The 14,859-nt window shown below is 41.8% G+C and overlaps 1 protein-coding gene across 1 annotated transcript; it reads left to right on the top strand.

Annotated features, from left to right (window-relative positions):
- Positions 1 to 9,535: 9,535 nt before the first annotated feature.
- LOC138898608 (uncharacterized) lies at positions 9,536 to 13,210 on the top strand. Its single transcript, XM_070184687.1, has 5 exons — positions 9,536 to 9,734; positions 9,966 to 10,102; positions 10,417 to 10,610; positions 12,724 to 12,917; positions 13,101 to 13,210. Exons 1-5 carry the CDS (start codon positions 9,536 to 9,538, stop codon positions 13,208 to 13,210), a joined length of 834 nt encoding a protein of 277 aa, XP_070040788.1.
- The last annotated feature ends 1,649 nt before the right edge of the window (positions 13,211 to 14,859 follow it).

Raw genomic sequence — 14,859 nt, 5'->3', positions numbered from 1 at the left:
TGCAATAATAGCCCGTGTACGTACTCGTCACCTCACGTACACGGTGCCCACACACCAAATAATATCAAGATATCCTAAGGGGAAAGTCCCCAACACAAGGTTAGGCAAGTTACTTACCTCGAACCGCTCAAATCAACATGATATCACGTTCTTGCCACGAGTATCCGACTCCAAATGGCCCGAATCTATTCAAAACAGTACAATACCATCAATACGCGCTAATGGAATGAATCCTACAAGAAAAACTACAAAAATTAGGCCAAAACCCGAAATTGGCTCAAACCCGGCCCCCGGGGCCCACATCTCGAAACCCGACAAAATTCATGAAACTAGAAAGCTCATTCACTCACGAGTCTAACCATATCAAATTTACTAAAATTAGACACCAAATGGTCCTCCAATCCACAATTCAAACTCCCAAATCCCTAGTCTCCAACTTCCAATTTCTACCTTAAATACATATTAACTAGGTGGGAAAATACATGGCAAGGCAAGATTATTGACCAAAAATAAGAACAAGGAACTTTCCTCAAGAAATGCCTCGAAAATGCTCTCAAAAATCGCCCCAACCCGAGTTTGCAAAGCCAAAAATGATAAAACTCGCGAAGCCCTTCGGTTTTAATCACTGCCCAGGTATTTCCGCACCTGCAAAACCTGGGCTCGCACCTGCGGGTGCGCTTGTGAGGAAAACGTGCGTATCTCCGCAACTCACTTACCCCCTCTGCCTTCACACCTGCGACGAAAGGGCCACATCTGCGCCCTCGCGCCTGCGGAGTCCTTTCCGCTTCTGCGCATCTTGTGCATGTGAGAACATCCTTGCGCATTTGCGGGCATTGCAGATGTGGAACTTCCTCGCACCTGCGACCCCAGGCCAACTCTTGACTTTATCGCATCTGCGCCTGCAAGCCCCACTTCTACGAGGCCGCACCTGCGGACTCCCCACAGCAGGTGCGAAAACACAAGAACCAGCAAAAATCAAAAATTTCTCTAAGTCCAAGCTTTCACCCGTTAAGCATCCGAAACACAACCGAGGCCACCGGGACCTCGGCCAAACATACCAACCAATCCTAATACACCATACAAACTTAGTGGAGCTCTCAAATCCCATCAAACAATGCTAAAATCACGAATCACCCTCCAATTCAAACTTAAAGAACTTGAAACTTCAAAATTCTACAACTGATGTTGAAACCTATCAAATCATGTCCGATTGACCTTAAATTTTGCTCACAAGTTATAATCAACATTACAGACCTACTCCAACTTCCGGAATCGGAAAACGACCCCGATATCAAAAATTCCACTACCGGCCCAAAACTCCAAAAATTCGACTTTCGCTATTTCAAGCCTAAATGAGCTACGAACCTCCAAAACAAAATCCGGACACGCTCCTAAATCCAAAATCACCTAACGGAGCTAACGGAACTGACGGAATTCCATTCCGGAGTCATCTTCACATAGTTCCGACTACGGTCCAAATCCTAGGGCTTAAGCTCTCATTTAGTGACTAGGTTTCCTAAAACACTCTGAAACTCAAAACCAATCATCCCGGCAAGTCACAATAGCAGAAAAAGATTTAGGGAAAGCATTTAATAGGGTATCGGGGCTATTACTCTCAAAACGACCGGCCGGGTCGTTACACTTCTTCACTTGATGTAACTGAACTACGCTTGACATGATTCCTATTTAAGAGGGGATACATAGGTAGCCTTATGGGTTTGGTCATGTCTTAATAAAATCTTCATTTTCCCATGATCGAAAATTAGGACAAGATTGCAAGTTCAGCCAACTTCGTCATATGTGGAACAGCCAAAAGTATTGCATTTAAACTGGGGCGGAATTTTGAGGGGAGCCCTCAAAATTCTGAGGTAAGGAGGTTGAAATGTCTCTGAAATGTGTCATAGTTACTGGTTCATCTAAATTATTTGATATCGCATACTAAATTTCAAATAATTATATTTTCACAAATAATTTGTCAAATGCACTCATATTTTTTCGAAAAACTTTGTTTCTATGACAGCCAGACATTACACAGGGTAACTCAAACAGGATCTCGAGACAGGAGCAAAGGCGAAGCAAGGAATCAAGAGCACAAACCAACCATCCCCCGCAAAACTCACAGTGTTTCTTTGAATGCAGGCATAATAAACACAACAGGATATTCGCAAATACATATGCACGGCAAAATCACTACCTCCATGACGACAAGTTGCTAAATGCAAACACATCAAGCTAAGAAATACTTTCCTCTCTCGCAACCGATCATTGATCTTCTTGCGTAAGGCTAAGCACTGCCTTTCTCTGCATGAGACTAAGTATTGTCTCCATTTCTTGAATAAGGCTAAGCACTGCCTTCCCTGCATGAGACTAAGCATTGTCTCCTCTTCTTGCATGAGGCTAAGCACTGCCTCCCTAATTGCATAAGGCTAAGCATTACCTTTCCTTGTATGAGACTAAGCATTATCTCCCCTCTCTTCATGAGACTAAGCATTGTATCCTATTCTTGTATGAGGCTAAGCATTGCCTCCCTAATTGCATAAGGCTAAGCGTTGTCTTTCCCTGCATGAGACTAGGCATTGTCTCCTCTTCTTGCATGAGGCTAAGCACTGCCTCCCTAATGGCATAAGGCTAAGCATTGTCTTTCCCTGCATGAGACTAAGCATTGTCTCCTCTTCTTTCATGAGGCTAAGCACGGCCTCCCTAATTGCATAAGGCTAAGCACCGCCTTTCCCTACATGAGACTAATCAATGTCTCCACTTCTTGCATGAGGCTAAGCACTGCCTCCCTAATTGCATAAGGCTAAGCACTGCCTTTCCCTGCATGAGACTAGGCATTGTCTCCTTTTCTTGCATGAGGCTAAGTGTTGCCTTCCTAATTGCATAAGGCTAAGCATTGCCTTTCCTTGCGTGAGACTGAATATTATCTCCACTACGCTACCTAAGACCTAGCACTATCGCTTTGGTCACCTAGGCTAAGCACCGCCCTCATCTCACACAAGACTAAGCCTTATCTTGTCTCGTCCTCGCATATGACCAAGCATCATATCTTTGCATTTCATGGGATGAAACATCGCCATTTTGTCCAAAGGCATCATAGTCCGAAGGCATCATCCTCATAGCCGAGAGACACCATTCCATGACCTGAGGATCTCTCAAAATTGCACATCATTATTCAAAGGCGTCATAGTCCAGAGGCACCATTCTCATGGCCCGAGGACACCATTTCATGGCCCGTAAATCCCTTATCATACGCTTTATGGCCCAAGATGTCATGGTCTAAAGGACATTATCCTCACCGTCCAAAGATAATTGTCATGGTCCAAAGGGAATTTGCATCACGTTTAAACTTTCGCAATAACCCATATATATATTCACTCCGATTTCCGTTCATAACATTCACATCCTTCAATTGTTTCAAATGTAACCAACTACCAGTAATGGCCTATCTTTTACTCTGTGACCATTCAGATTTCTGCCTTGTGACACAGTTGTAACGTTCCAAATCCACATTCGTAACTCTGCATAAATTCATCTGATACTATCACACCCAAAAGAACCCTCTCCAAAACATGCAAACATTCCTATAACAACTTCATTGGTTTCGTTCATCATTGGATCCAGAACTACAACCAGCCTGATTCTCGTAACACCAGGGATATGTAGGCAACTCAAGAACCAGGGTTCGACCTCTATTTTTTCAAATCACATCATTCCCCACTCAATTCGGCCAAAATTGGTCATCATTTTCTTTACCCGACAATTCTTTCATCATTTCCGGGTAAAGAGGGGCAACTGTTGATACCCAATTTTGCCCTCATATTTTTGCAAATAATTTATATACTTTCAAAATATCATTTTTGCATCATTATGTAGTTTACAAAATATATACAAGCATTTTTTATAATTTTTCATAATGATTAGAGCTTTAAAATTGATTTTCTTGCATTTAAATTACTGAAATATTTATTAATTATTCCTTTAAATTATTCTTGTGATGACTGATAAGTAGGGATTTTTAACCGTTTATTTGCTCTCTTTTACTTGCGTTTTAGTTCAAAAATGCTTAAAGGTATTCCCGAGAACTAATAAATGGGCTTTCTTGCAGGAATATTGGGAAACGAGCCAAAGAAGTGAAAATCAACTCAAAAAGAAGTAAAATTGGATAAGAACCAAAACAAGGCAAAAACGGGCTACAGTGCGGATCGCACAATACTGTGTGCGGTCGCAAACTCTAAAGATGCCCTGATAGAATTTCTTCATAGAGTGCGGACCACACAATTATTGTGCGACCGCAGAAGACTAGATTCAGAGATCTGTAGTTTGGGGAGCTTGAAGATGTGCGGACCGCACCATTATTGTGCTGCCGCAGGATGCCAAAATGTGGCCGGACTCATAAATGTGCAGTCTGCAGAATGAAGCCCTGATCCAGTCCAAGCACAAGAGTGCGGCCGCACTCAAAATTGTGAGATCCGCACAATTAGAGGAAGTGCGGCCGCATCTCACTTTTATGCGACCACGGAAATCCATACCCACCAGTCACTCTTAAAGTGTGTACCGCACATAGAATTATGCGACCGCACAACTTTCGCAGGGGAAAGTTTTTCAGATATTTTCAGCTTGGTATAAATAGATCTTTTTGTCATTTTAAGGTCAAGTTTTGTGCACCTGAACACTTAGAGCCATTTTTATTTATTTTATTGGGTAACTTTGTACTAGTTTGGCATTTAAACATTAGATTTTCTTTCCTTAATCAATTATTATGCATTTTATCGTAGTTTCTTCTTTAATTTCTTCATTTTCCATGAGTAGCTAAACCCTTAACTAGGGTTGTGACCCAACTCTAGTATGGGTACTTAATGGGTGATTGATTTAGGGCTTATTTGTGATTGGGTATATGAATTTTAGCCTAGTTCTTGCTTGAATTTGAGAATTGATGGTTGCAAACATTGATTCATGCCTAATTGACTTAGTCTATACTTGAGAAAGTGAGACTAAGTCTAGGAAAACTTGACTAACAAGAAATTGGGGTGAACTCAAAAAATTGATATCCGCAATTAAATGGTCGAATGTAGAGATAGTAAGACCCGACTTGAGAATTTATCACTTATTTCATGAGATACCCATTTGGACTTGAGAAAGCCGAATTGGGCAAAATCACTTAAACTACCGAGAGGTATAGAGTGAGTAATTACATGTGATTGCTATATTATATCCCGATCAACCAAACATTCCCTAAATCTATAAATTAGTTAGGTAACCAACTAAGCAGAAGTCGCAACCCTAGATCTTTTATAACTTGAAAAACAACCCAAACCAAAAATATTGTCTCTTAGATTTACAACTACAAGCATTAGCATAAAAGTAGAAGTACAAACAGCAATTGAAAATGTGGAAGTGTATTCTTAGGCACGTCATACATTCACACTAGGTATATACCTAATCCCACATCAAGCTCCCTGTTGAATCGACCCCGACTCGCGTTGGGTTTTTATTATTGCATCGACCGACTCGCAACCTAAATTAGTGGTGTGAGTTTGGGCGACATCAATGACCTAATCATCTAAAATTATTATTTGCATCCATAATACATGTTTCAAGTATTGTTTACTTAATTATATTGGTATTCTTAGGCTATTTGCATAATCTTGCAATAATAGCCTATATTTTGCATTGTTATTGTATTTTGTCATTTTATTCAGGGTCAAAATAATATTTTATATTTTTATAATCTTTTACTATTGTTTTAAAGTATTAATTTGCATAAATATCATTTTTATATATTTATTTAACTATTTTTATTAAATTATTTCTCTTTTAATCTCTTATTTAAAAGCTGGCCCAATTTTTGAGCTATTTTTCGGACCAAACAGACTCAAATCCCTGGCCCAATCCTCAAGCCCAACCCCAAGCGACCCTGCCCAGTCCAAAATCCGACCCAGCTCGTTTTTAATCTCAATCGTTGATCAAAAGCGATCAACGGCCCACAATACCCCACTCTCTTTCCTTATATCTATATAACCTAACCTTAATACCCAGTTCCTAAAGATAACCGCCTCTATTCTCTCTATCACTCCCTTCTCCTTCACGAACCCTAGCCATCACACCCCCAATTATCTCTGATTCTGACCTTGAAGATGCACTGATAGAATTTCTTCACAGAGTGCGGACCGCACAATTATTGTGCGGCCGCAGAAGACTAGATTCAGAGACTTGTAGTTTGGGGATCTTGAAGATATGCGGACCGAATCATTATTGTGCGGCTGCAGGATGCCAAAATGCGGCCACACTCATAAATGTGCGGTCTGCAGAATGAAGCCTTGATCCAGTCCAAGCGCAAGAGTGCGGTCGCACTCAAAATTGTGCGGTCCGTACAATTAAAGGAAGTGAGGCCGCATCTCACTTTTATGCGACCGCAGAAAGCCATACCCACCGGTCAGTCTCAAAGTGCGGACCGCACACAGAATTGTGCGGCCGCACAACATTCCCAGGGGCAATTTTGTTAGATATTTTCAGCTTGGTATAAATAGATCTTTTTATCATTTTTAGGTCAAGTTTTGTGCACCTGAACACTTAGAGCCGTATTTATTTACCGTATTGGGTAACTTTGTACTAGTTTGGTATTTACACAGTAGATTTTCTTTCCTTGATCAATTATTATGCATTTTTATCTTAGTTTCTTCTTTAATTTCTTCATTTTCCATGAGTAGCTAAACCCTTAGCTAGGGTTGTGACCCAACTCTAGTATGGGTACTTAATGGGTGATTGATTTAGGGCTTATTTGTGATTGGGTATATGAATTTAGCCTAGTTCTTGCTTGAATTTGAGAATTTATGGTTGCAAACATTGATTCATGCCTAATTGACTTAGTTTATACTTGAGAAAGTGAGACTAAGTCTAGGAAAACTTGACTAACAAGAAATTGGGGTGAACTCAAGAAATTGATAGCCCTAATTAAAGGGTCGAATCAAGAAATAGTAAGACCTGACTTAAGCATTTATCACTTGTTTCGTGAGATACCCATTTGGACTTGAGAAAGTCGAATTTGGCAAAATCACTTAAACTATCGAAAGGTATAGAGTGAGTAATTACGTGTGATTGCTATATTGTATCCCGATTAACCAAACATTCCCTAAAACTATAAATTCGTTAGGTAACCAACTAGGCGGAGGTCGCAACCCTAGATCTTTTATAACTTGAAAAACAACCAAAACCAAAAACATTGTCTCTTAGATTTACAACTACAAGCATTAGCGTAAAAGAAGAAGTAGAAACAACAATTGAAAATGTGGAAGTGTATTCTTAGGCACGTCATACATTCACACTAGGTATATACCTAATCCCACATCAAGCTCCCTGTTGAATCGACCCTGACTCGCGTTGGGTTTTTATTATTGCATCGACCGCCTCGCAACCTAAATTAGTGGTGTGAGTTTAGGTGACATCAATTTTTGCCGCCATTGCCGGGGAGTTAAAAATGGATTTAGCTATATATTTGATTTTGTGTGTGACTTGTCTTCTTTTCCTTCCAAGTTACTAACCTTTTTGTGATTCGATTGTAGGTACAAACAAATGGCTCTCAACAATGATCCTATTGGAAACATGCCTTTGGGGGATGTGGACGTGGAAGATGACCCAGTTGAAGAGGTTCCTCTTGAACCTCAAGCAAATAGACGAGGTCGGCCGCCTCAAGACAACATTCTCGTTCCTCCCCCTAATCCACCAAGAGAGGCTCCACAACGGGTGTTGCCGAATGAAGGGTACGAAAGTGCCATAGTCCCGCCCCGCATTAGGGCGGGCAACCTTCAAATCACAAATGTTATGCTTACATTGCTTGAGCAACGGGGATTCTTCACCGGGGCTCCGAATCGAAATGTGTACAAGCACTTGAAAGGATTTGTGGACACCTGCTGGGGGAGTAAACAGACCAACATTTCAGAGAATGCTTTAAGGTTGAGACTATTTCCCTTTTCTCTACGGGGAAAAGCCTTGGACTGGTTAGAAAGATTGCCAAACCATTCTATCCATACATGTGATGAATTGGCGGAAAAATTCATTTCCAATTTCCTTTTTTCCGAGTATATGGCTACTCTTAGAGACAAGATTCTAGCATTCAAACAAGAATCCAATGAGCCTTTGCACGAGATATGGGAGAGGTACCGCGCTATGGTGAAAGAGTGCCCGAATAATGACATGACTGAGGCTATGATTCAACAAACCTTCTACAGTGGGATCAATACTACTAATCAATGCATGGTCAACCAACTTGCCGGTGGAAATATCATGACAACACCTTATGTCGAAGCTTGCGAAATCTTAGATGAAATGGCGGATACTTCATCGGCATGGCAAAGTAGAGCAAATGTTCCTCAAAGTGATCCAAATATGATTCACCTACACAAAGAATTGCACGATCATGGGCAAGCAATTGCCGAGTTAACCACTACAATGAATCAATTGGCCAAAGTTCAACTTCAATATGTTCAAGGTCCTAAGCAAGTAAATGCAATGGAAGGTGTCAGTATGATGGTGAACAAGCGAAGGCAAAAGGGTCAACAAGTACAAAACCGTATGGAACAATTTGTGCAAGATGATAGTGGGTTCGTCCAAGATGAATCATACAATGAGCAAGAGGAACAAGTGCAATATGTGAATAACTACCAAGGGAAAAGGAACAACTCTCAAGGCCTGAATCACCAACAATGGCGGTCTCAAGGAAATTGGAACAATCAAAACCACCAAGGCAATTAGAGTGGCGGTACCAACAATCAAAGTAATTGGAACAATCAAGGCAACCAAGGCAACTGGGTGGCAATAATCAAGGATATTGGAGAGGCAACAACCAAGGGGGTTGGAACGGTAACCAAGGGAATCGGGGCCCGGGCTCTCAAAGGCCCCTGATATATCAACAACTAAACAACCCGCCTCCTTATCTGTCTCAAGGTTCTAGTTCTTATAACAATGAGATGGGACGGATCGAAAATATGTTCAAATAAATGATGGAGAAAAATGCTGACTCCGATGCTCAATTAGCCTATCACAACACTTCAATCCGCAATTTGAAAGTTCAATTAGGGCAAATCTCGCAAGCCTTAAACACTCGTCCTAAGGGGGCACTACCTAGTGATACAGTGGTAAATTCAAAGGGAGGGAACAACATGGGACATGCCATGGCCGTAACAACAAGGAGTGGAAGAGGTGGAGATACAACCACCTCAAATCAAAGAAGAATTATGGATAATGATGTACTGGTTCAAGAAGATGAGATTCCAAGCAATGTGGTTCAAGCTAATGAAGAAGTGAAATTGACATTGATGTGAGCGTGGAGGAGACCCAAGAAGAAGTGAACCCATCTAGGGAACACGTGATTGACATACTAGAACCGGTAGTGCCAAAGGCCAAGGCACCAATGCCAAGGCCTCCTCATCCATACCCTCAAAGGCTCGCCAAGCAAAATAGTGAGAACCAATTCAAGAAGTTTATTGACATGATGAAGAGATTATCCATTAATGTGCCATTGGTTGAGGCGTTGGAACAAATGCCCGGTTATGTAAAGTTCATGAAAGATTTGGTGACAAAGAAAAGATCTATGAATTGTAAAACTATCAAGATGACACATAAAGTGAGTGCTATTGTGCACTCAATGGCTCTAAAATTGGAAGATCCTGATGCTTTCACAATCCCTTGCACTATTGGAAGTGTCGACTTTGCCAAAGTTCTATGTGATCTAGGGGCGAGTATCAACTTGATAACCTACTCGGTGTTCAAAACTTTGGGAATTGGACAACCAAGACCCACATCTATGAGGTTACAAATGGCGGATCGTACTATGAAGAGACCATTGGGTATTATTGATGATGTGCTGGTTCATGTTGATAAGTTCATCCTCCCGGCGGACTTTGTGATTCTTGATTGCGAAGTGGACTATAAGGTGCCTATTATCTTGGGTAGACCTTTCCTTGCTATAGGGAAGGCTCTTGTTGATGTGGAAGCTGGTGATCTCACCTTTCGGGTGGGCGATGAAAATGTGGTTTTCCGTGTGTGCAAATCTATGAGGCAACTGAATAACAACAAAGTTCGTTCGTTTGTGGACTTAGTGAGCGAGGTGATTGTTGATGATGCTAGTGCCATGATGAATGTTGATGATACTTTGGAGGTCGTATTGCTTAATCATGATGATGATGATAAGGATGGCTATGTGGAATGTGTAAATGCATTATGAGGAATGGGGTCATATACTTATGAACCCCGAAAATTGTCCTTAGATCTTGACAACCGGAAAACTCCTCCAACAAAGCCCTCAATTGAGGAGCCTCCCACTTTGGAGTTAAAGCCATTGCCTTTACATCTCAGGTATGATTTTTTAGCCCATGTTCTACTTTACTTGTTATTCTTTCCTCTTGCTTGATTAACGTGCAGGTAGATTCTACTTTGGCGGTGCTTCAAAAGAGGAAGAAAGCTATAAGATGGACATCGGCGGATATTCGATGTATAAGCTCCGCCTTTTGCATGCACAAGATTATTTTGGAGGAGGATGCCAAATCCTCCATTGAACATCAAGGAAGATTAAATGAAGGTGTGCAACAGGTGGTAAAGAAGGAGATCATAAAGTGGTTGGATGCCGGGGTAGTTTACCCCATTTTCGATAGCCCGTGGACCTCTCTGGTGCAATGTGTCCCAAAGAAACGGGGTATGACTGTGGTCACCAATGACAAGAACGAATTGATTCCTACAAGAACGGTGACCGAATGGAGAGTGTGCATGGACTATTTGAAGCTCAACAAAGTCAATCAGAAAGATCATTTTCCGCTTTCATTTCTTGATCAACTGCTTGATAGGTTGGCCGGACGAGCTTTTTATTGTTTCCTTGATAGATATTCCGGCTACAATCAAATTCTCATTGCTCTTGAGGACCAAGAGAAGACTACTTTCACTTATCCCTATGGTACTTTCACATTCTCGCGGATGCCATTTGGGTTATGCAATGCACTGGTGACGTTTCAACTGTGTATGATAGCCATCTTCACCGACATGGTGGAGGATTTTCTTGAGGTCTTTAGGGATGATTTCTCTGTGGTTGGGAATTCCTTCAATGATTGCTTGAACAACTTGGATAAGGTCTTAGAAAGATGTGAGGAGACAAACTTGGTTTTAAATTGGGAGAAATGTCACTTCATGGTCGAAGAAGGCATAGTCCTCGGTCACAAAATTTCAAAGCATGGTATTGAGGTCGACAAGGCCAAAATTGATGTGATCTCCAAACTCCCTCCCCTACATCCGTGAAGGGAGTGAGGAGCTTCTTGGGTCATGCGGGGTTCTATCGCCGATTCATCAAGGACTTTTCTAAGGTGGTAAACCCCTTATGTAAACTTTTGGAGAAGGATGCCAAGTTCCATTTCAATGAGGATTGTATGAAGGCATTCGAATTGCTCAAGTTCAAGTTTATTACTACTCCTATTATCACCACACCGGATTAGAGCTTGCCTTTTGAGCTCATGTGTAATGCAAGTGATGTGGCGGTCGGAGCAGTTTTGGGGCAGCGTATCAACAAAATCTTCCATCTGGTCTATTATTCTAGTAAGACCATAAATGATGCCCAAGTCAACTATACAGTGACCGAAAAAGAGCTCCTTGCTATTGTTTTTGCTATGGAAAAGTTTCGCCCGTACTTGATGGGTACAAAGGTGATTGTTCACACCGACCATGCGGCGCTTCGATATTTGATGAGCAAGAAATATTCTAAAGCAAGACTAATGCGGTGGATGCTTCTTTTGCAAGAGTTTGATTTAGATATTCAAGACTGCAAAGGAAGTGAAAACCAAGTGGGGGACCACTTGTCTCGTTTGGAGGAGGAGGGTGGGCACATGATGGCCTTGAGATAAATGATTCATTTCCCGACGAGCAACTCCTAGCCATTTCTATGACCGGGATGCCATGGTTCGCCGACTTTGCCAATTATCTTGTGAGTGGCATTGTACCGAATAAGTTCTCTTCAAACCAAAGGAAGAAGATCAAACGGGATTGCCTTGACTATTATTGGGATGATCCTTATCTCTTCCGGATTTGTACCGATGGTGTGATTCGACGATGTGTACCGGAGGAGGAACAAATGGAAATTCTTGAGGCTTGCCACTCTTCGCCATATGGTGGTCACCATGGTGGAGCTATAACGACAACAAAAGTGTTGAGTTGTGGATTCTATTGGCCTACTCTTTACAAGGACGCTAGTGATCTCGTCAAGCATTGTGATGAATATCAAAGGGCTGGTAGGATTTCTAAGAAAAATGAGATGCCCCTCAACGCCATCTTAGAGATTGACATTTTTTATGTGTAGAGCACTGATTTCATGGGTCCGTTCATGAGTTCTTGTGGGAACACTTACATATTGGTAGTTGTGGATTATGTGTCAAAGTGGGTTGAAGCCGTAGATTTGCCCAACAATGAAGCTCGGAGTGTTGTGGCATTTTTGAAAAAGAACATCTTCACAAGGTTTGGTACTCCAAGGGCCATTATTAGCGATGGGGGATCACACTTTTGCAACAAAGATTTTGATACCTTACTTACAAAGTATTGTGTTACTCACAAAGTGTCGACCCTCTATCATCCTCAAGCAAGCGGGCAAGTTGAAGTTTCCAACTGGGAGATCAAGAGTATTTTGTCAAAGACCGTGAATGCCAACTGTATGGATTGGTCAAAGAAACTTGATGATGCTCTTTGGGCTTATAGGACGACTTACAAAACACCGATTGGTATGTCTTCGTATCGGTTAGTGTTCGGAAAAGCGTGTCACCTACCGATGAAACTTGAGCACAAGGCTATATGGGCATTGAAGAAGCTTAATCTTGAATGGTATGTCGCCGAGAACTTAAGGGTGGCACAATTGAATGAGCTTGATGAATTACGGTTCCATGCATATTCAAGTTCGTCCTTGTACAAGGACAAGATGAAGTACCTCCATGACAAGTACATCCGGAACAAGGAGTTCAAAGAAGGCGATGTTGTGCTATTGTTCAATTCTCGGTTGCGGATGTTTCCGTGAAAGTTGAAATCCAAGTGGAGTGGTCCATTTGAGGTTGTGCATGTGACACCCTTTGGTGCATTAGACTTGAAGAACAAGAATGATGAAATGTTTAGAGTCAATGGTCATCGGGTGAAACATTATCTTGGCAAAGTGGATGATTGCCACGTTGTGGCGTTAATTCATTTCAAGTGATTGATGGTAACCTGTGTCGTGCTGCGACGTTAAATCAGGTGCTTCTTGGAAGGCAACCCATGTGTCTTTTTCTTTTTCTTTTTCATTAGATAGGCTTTGTTTTGTGCTAACTAGTTTTGAAGTGTATGCAGGGATGGATGTGCATTGCAGGGACTATGTCATAAAAAATTGGCTAAGTGTTGAAAGAGTGCGGACCACACATTAATTGTGCGGACCACACAATTCTAAAGGTAGCAGCAGAAAACACTTTGCGGCCGCACAGTTCTGTGTGTCATCGCACAACTGGAAGACCAAAATTGCAAGTTCTCTGAAGTTGGCCTATCAAAATTCATAGCCAATATGCGGCCGCACTCACTTTTATGCGGACCACAGAGTTGCTTCAGGTCCAGGTAAAGAGTGCGGTCCGCACTCAAAATTGTGCGGCCGCACTCGCCTTAGGTTTGGGGCGACTTGGTCAACCTATAAATAGAACCTCAATGCACTATTCACAAATTTACCACTCTGAGTTCTTGAACCCTAAGCAAACACAGTGCACAGTCAATTAGTTCACAATCTTCCTTCATTTCATCAGTGTAGATTCTTACCTGCATCTTTCATAACTTGTATGTTCATTACATCTTTAGATTTTGCAATTTCTTTTAGTTTTTGTTCTTTTGTGGTAGAGTTGTTGTTAGACCTAAAATGTTAATTGTTAGTCATGGGTGCTTAAAAATCATATGGGTAGTTTCATATAAGTTCATTAGGGACTGGGTAGACCATTAATCATGTTAATTTGTGCATGCCATATCTAAATTGTGAAACATTGCATGAACCCTAACTTTACTGTCATAATTGTTAAAATTGTGCGGCCGCATACAAATTTGTGCGGTCCGCAGACCACTTGATTAGGGAAAATATTGTACTTGAAAAGTGCAGACCGCACTCAAAATTGTGCGGTCCGCAGAAATAATTGTGTGGCCGCATAAAAATGTGTGTGACCACACTTTTGAACTTCAGAGAATTAGTATCTTAAGACTGGACTTGGGCGGTCGCACTCAAAATTATGCGGTCTGCACTTTAGGATGTGCGGCCATACTCATAATTATGTGGTCCGCACTTCAGGGTGTGCAACCGCACTTCAAAATTGTGCGGTTCGCACTAGACAGTCTGCGGCCGCACTCAGAATTGTGCAGTCCACACTGTCTGTTTGATGACTGTTGTGCTGCAATTGTTCTGCAAATGTTTGAATTGTTTTGAACTCAACTGATGTATGTACCTTGTACCTTGTATTATAGACAATGGTTAGATCATGTGGTGGAGGCGATACATCATAAGGGAGAGGTGAATCCTCCCGAGGCAGAGGAAAAGGCACTCGCCCTCTGCGAGTGCAATCAAAGCCTATTGCCAAAAGACGACCACCGGGAGAGGAAGGGCCACAGAGCCCTCAGAATCCAGTTCCTATGCCCCATCCAGGGAAGCCTCTGGGTGTCATTCAATGGAGGTCCAACCTGAGGCCCAATCCCAACCATCCCAACCCACTGGACGTTATCAATTGCGCGACGAACCTACATCTAGTTCTTCTGGGGGTTCTGATGTGGGAAGCCAGGGTTCCGAGCCCTCCTCTACACCTACTCCTTCGGCACCATTAGCTATTGATGTCGATGATGATA

Source organism: Nicotiana tomentosiformis, chromosome 9, assembly GCF_000390325.3.
Source record: "Nicotiana tomentosiformis chromosome 9, ASM39032v3, whole genome shotgun sequence".
NCBI classification, from domain to species: domain Eukaryota; kingdom Viridiplantae; phylum Streptophyta; class Magnoliopsida; order Solanales; family Solanaceae; genus Nicotiana; species Nicotiana tomentosiformis.
Note: the sequence above shows the minus strand (reverse complement) of the source record. Positions and strands in the feature narration are given on the sequence as shown.

Bases quoted from the DNA above. Each gene is read 5' to 3' on its own strand.
- LOC138898608 (XM_070184687.1), top strand. From the start codon at position 9,536: ATGCCCGGTTATGTAAAGTTCATGAAAGATTTGGTGACAAAGAAAAGA. The intron at 10,103-10,416 runs GTGATTGTTGAT...ATTAACGTGCAG, and splicing joins TTGTGGACTTAGTGAGCGAG to GTAGATTCTACTTTGGCGGT. The intron at 10,611-12,723 runs GTTGGATGCCGG...TTGGGCTTATAG, and splicing joins AAGAAGGAGATCATAAAGTG to GACGACTTACAAAACACCGA.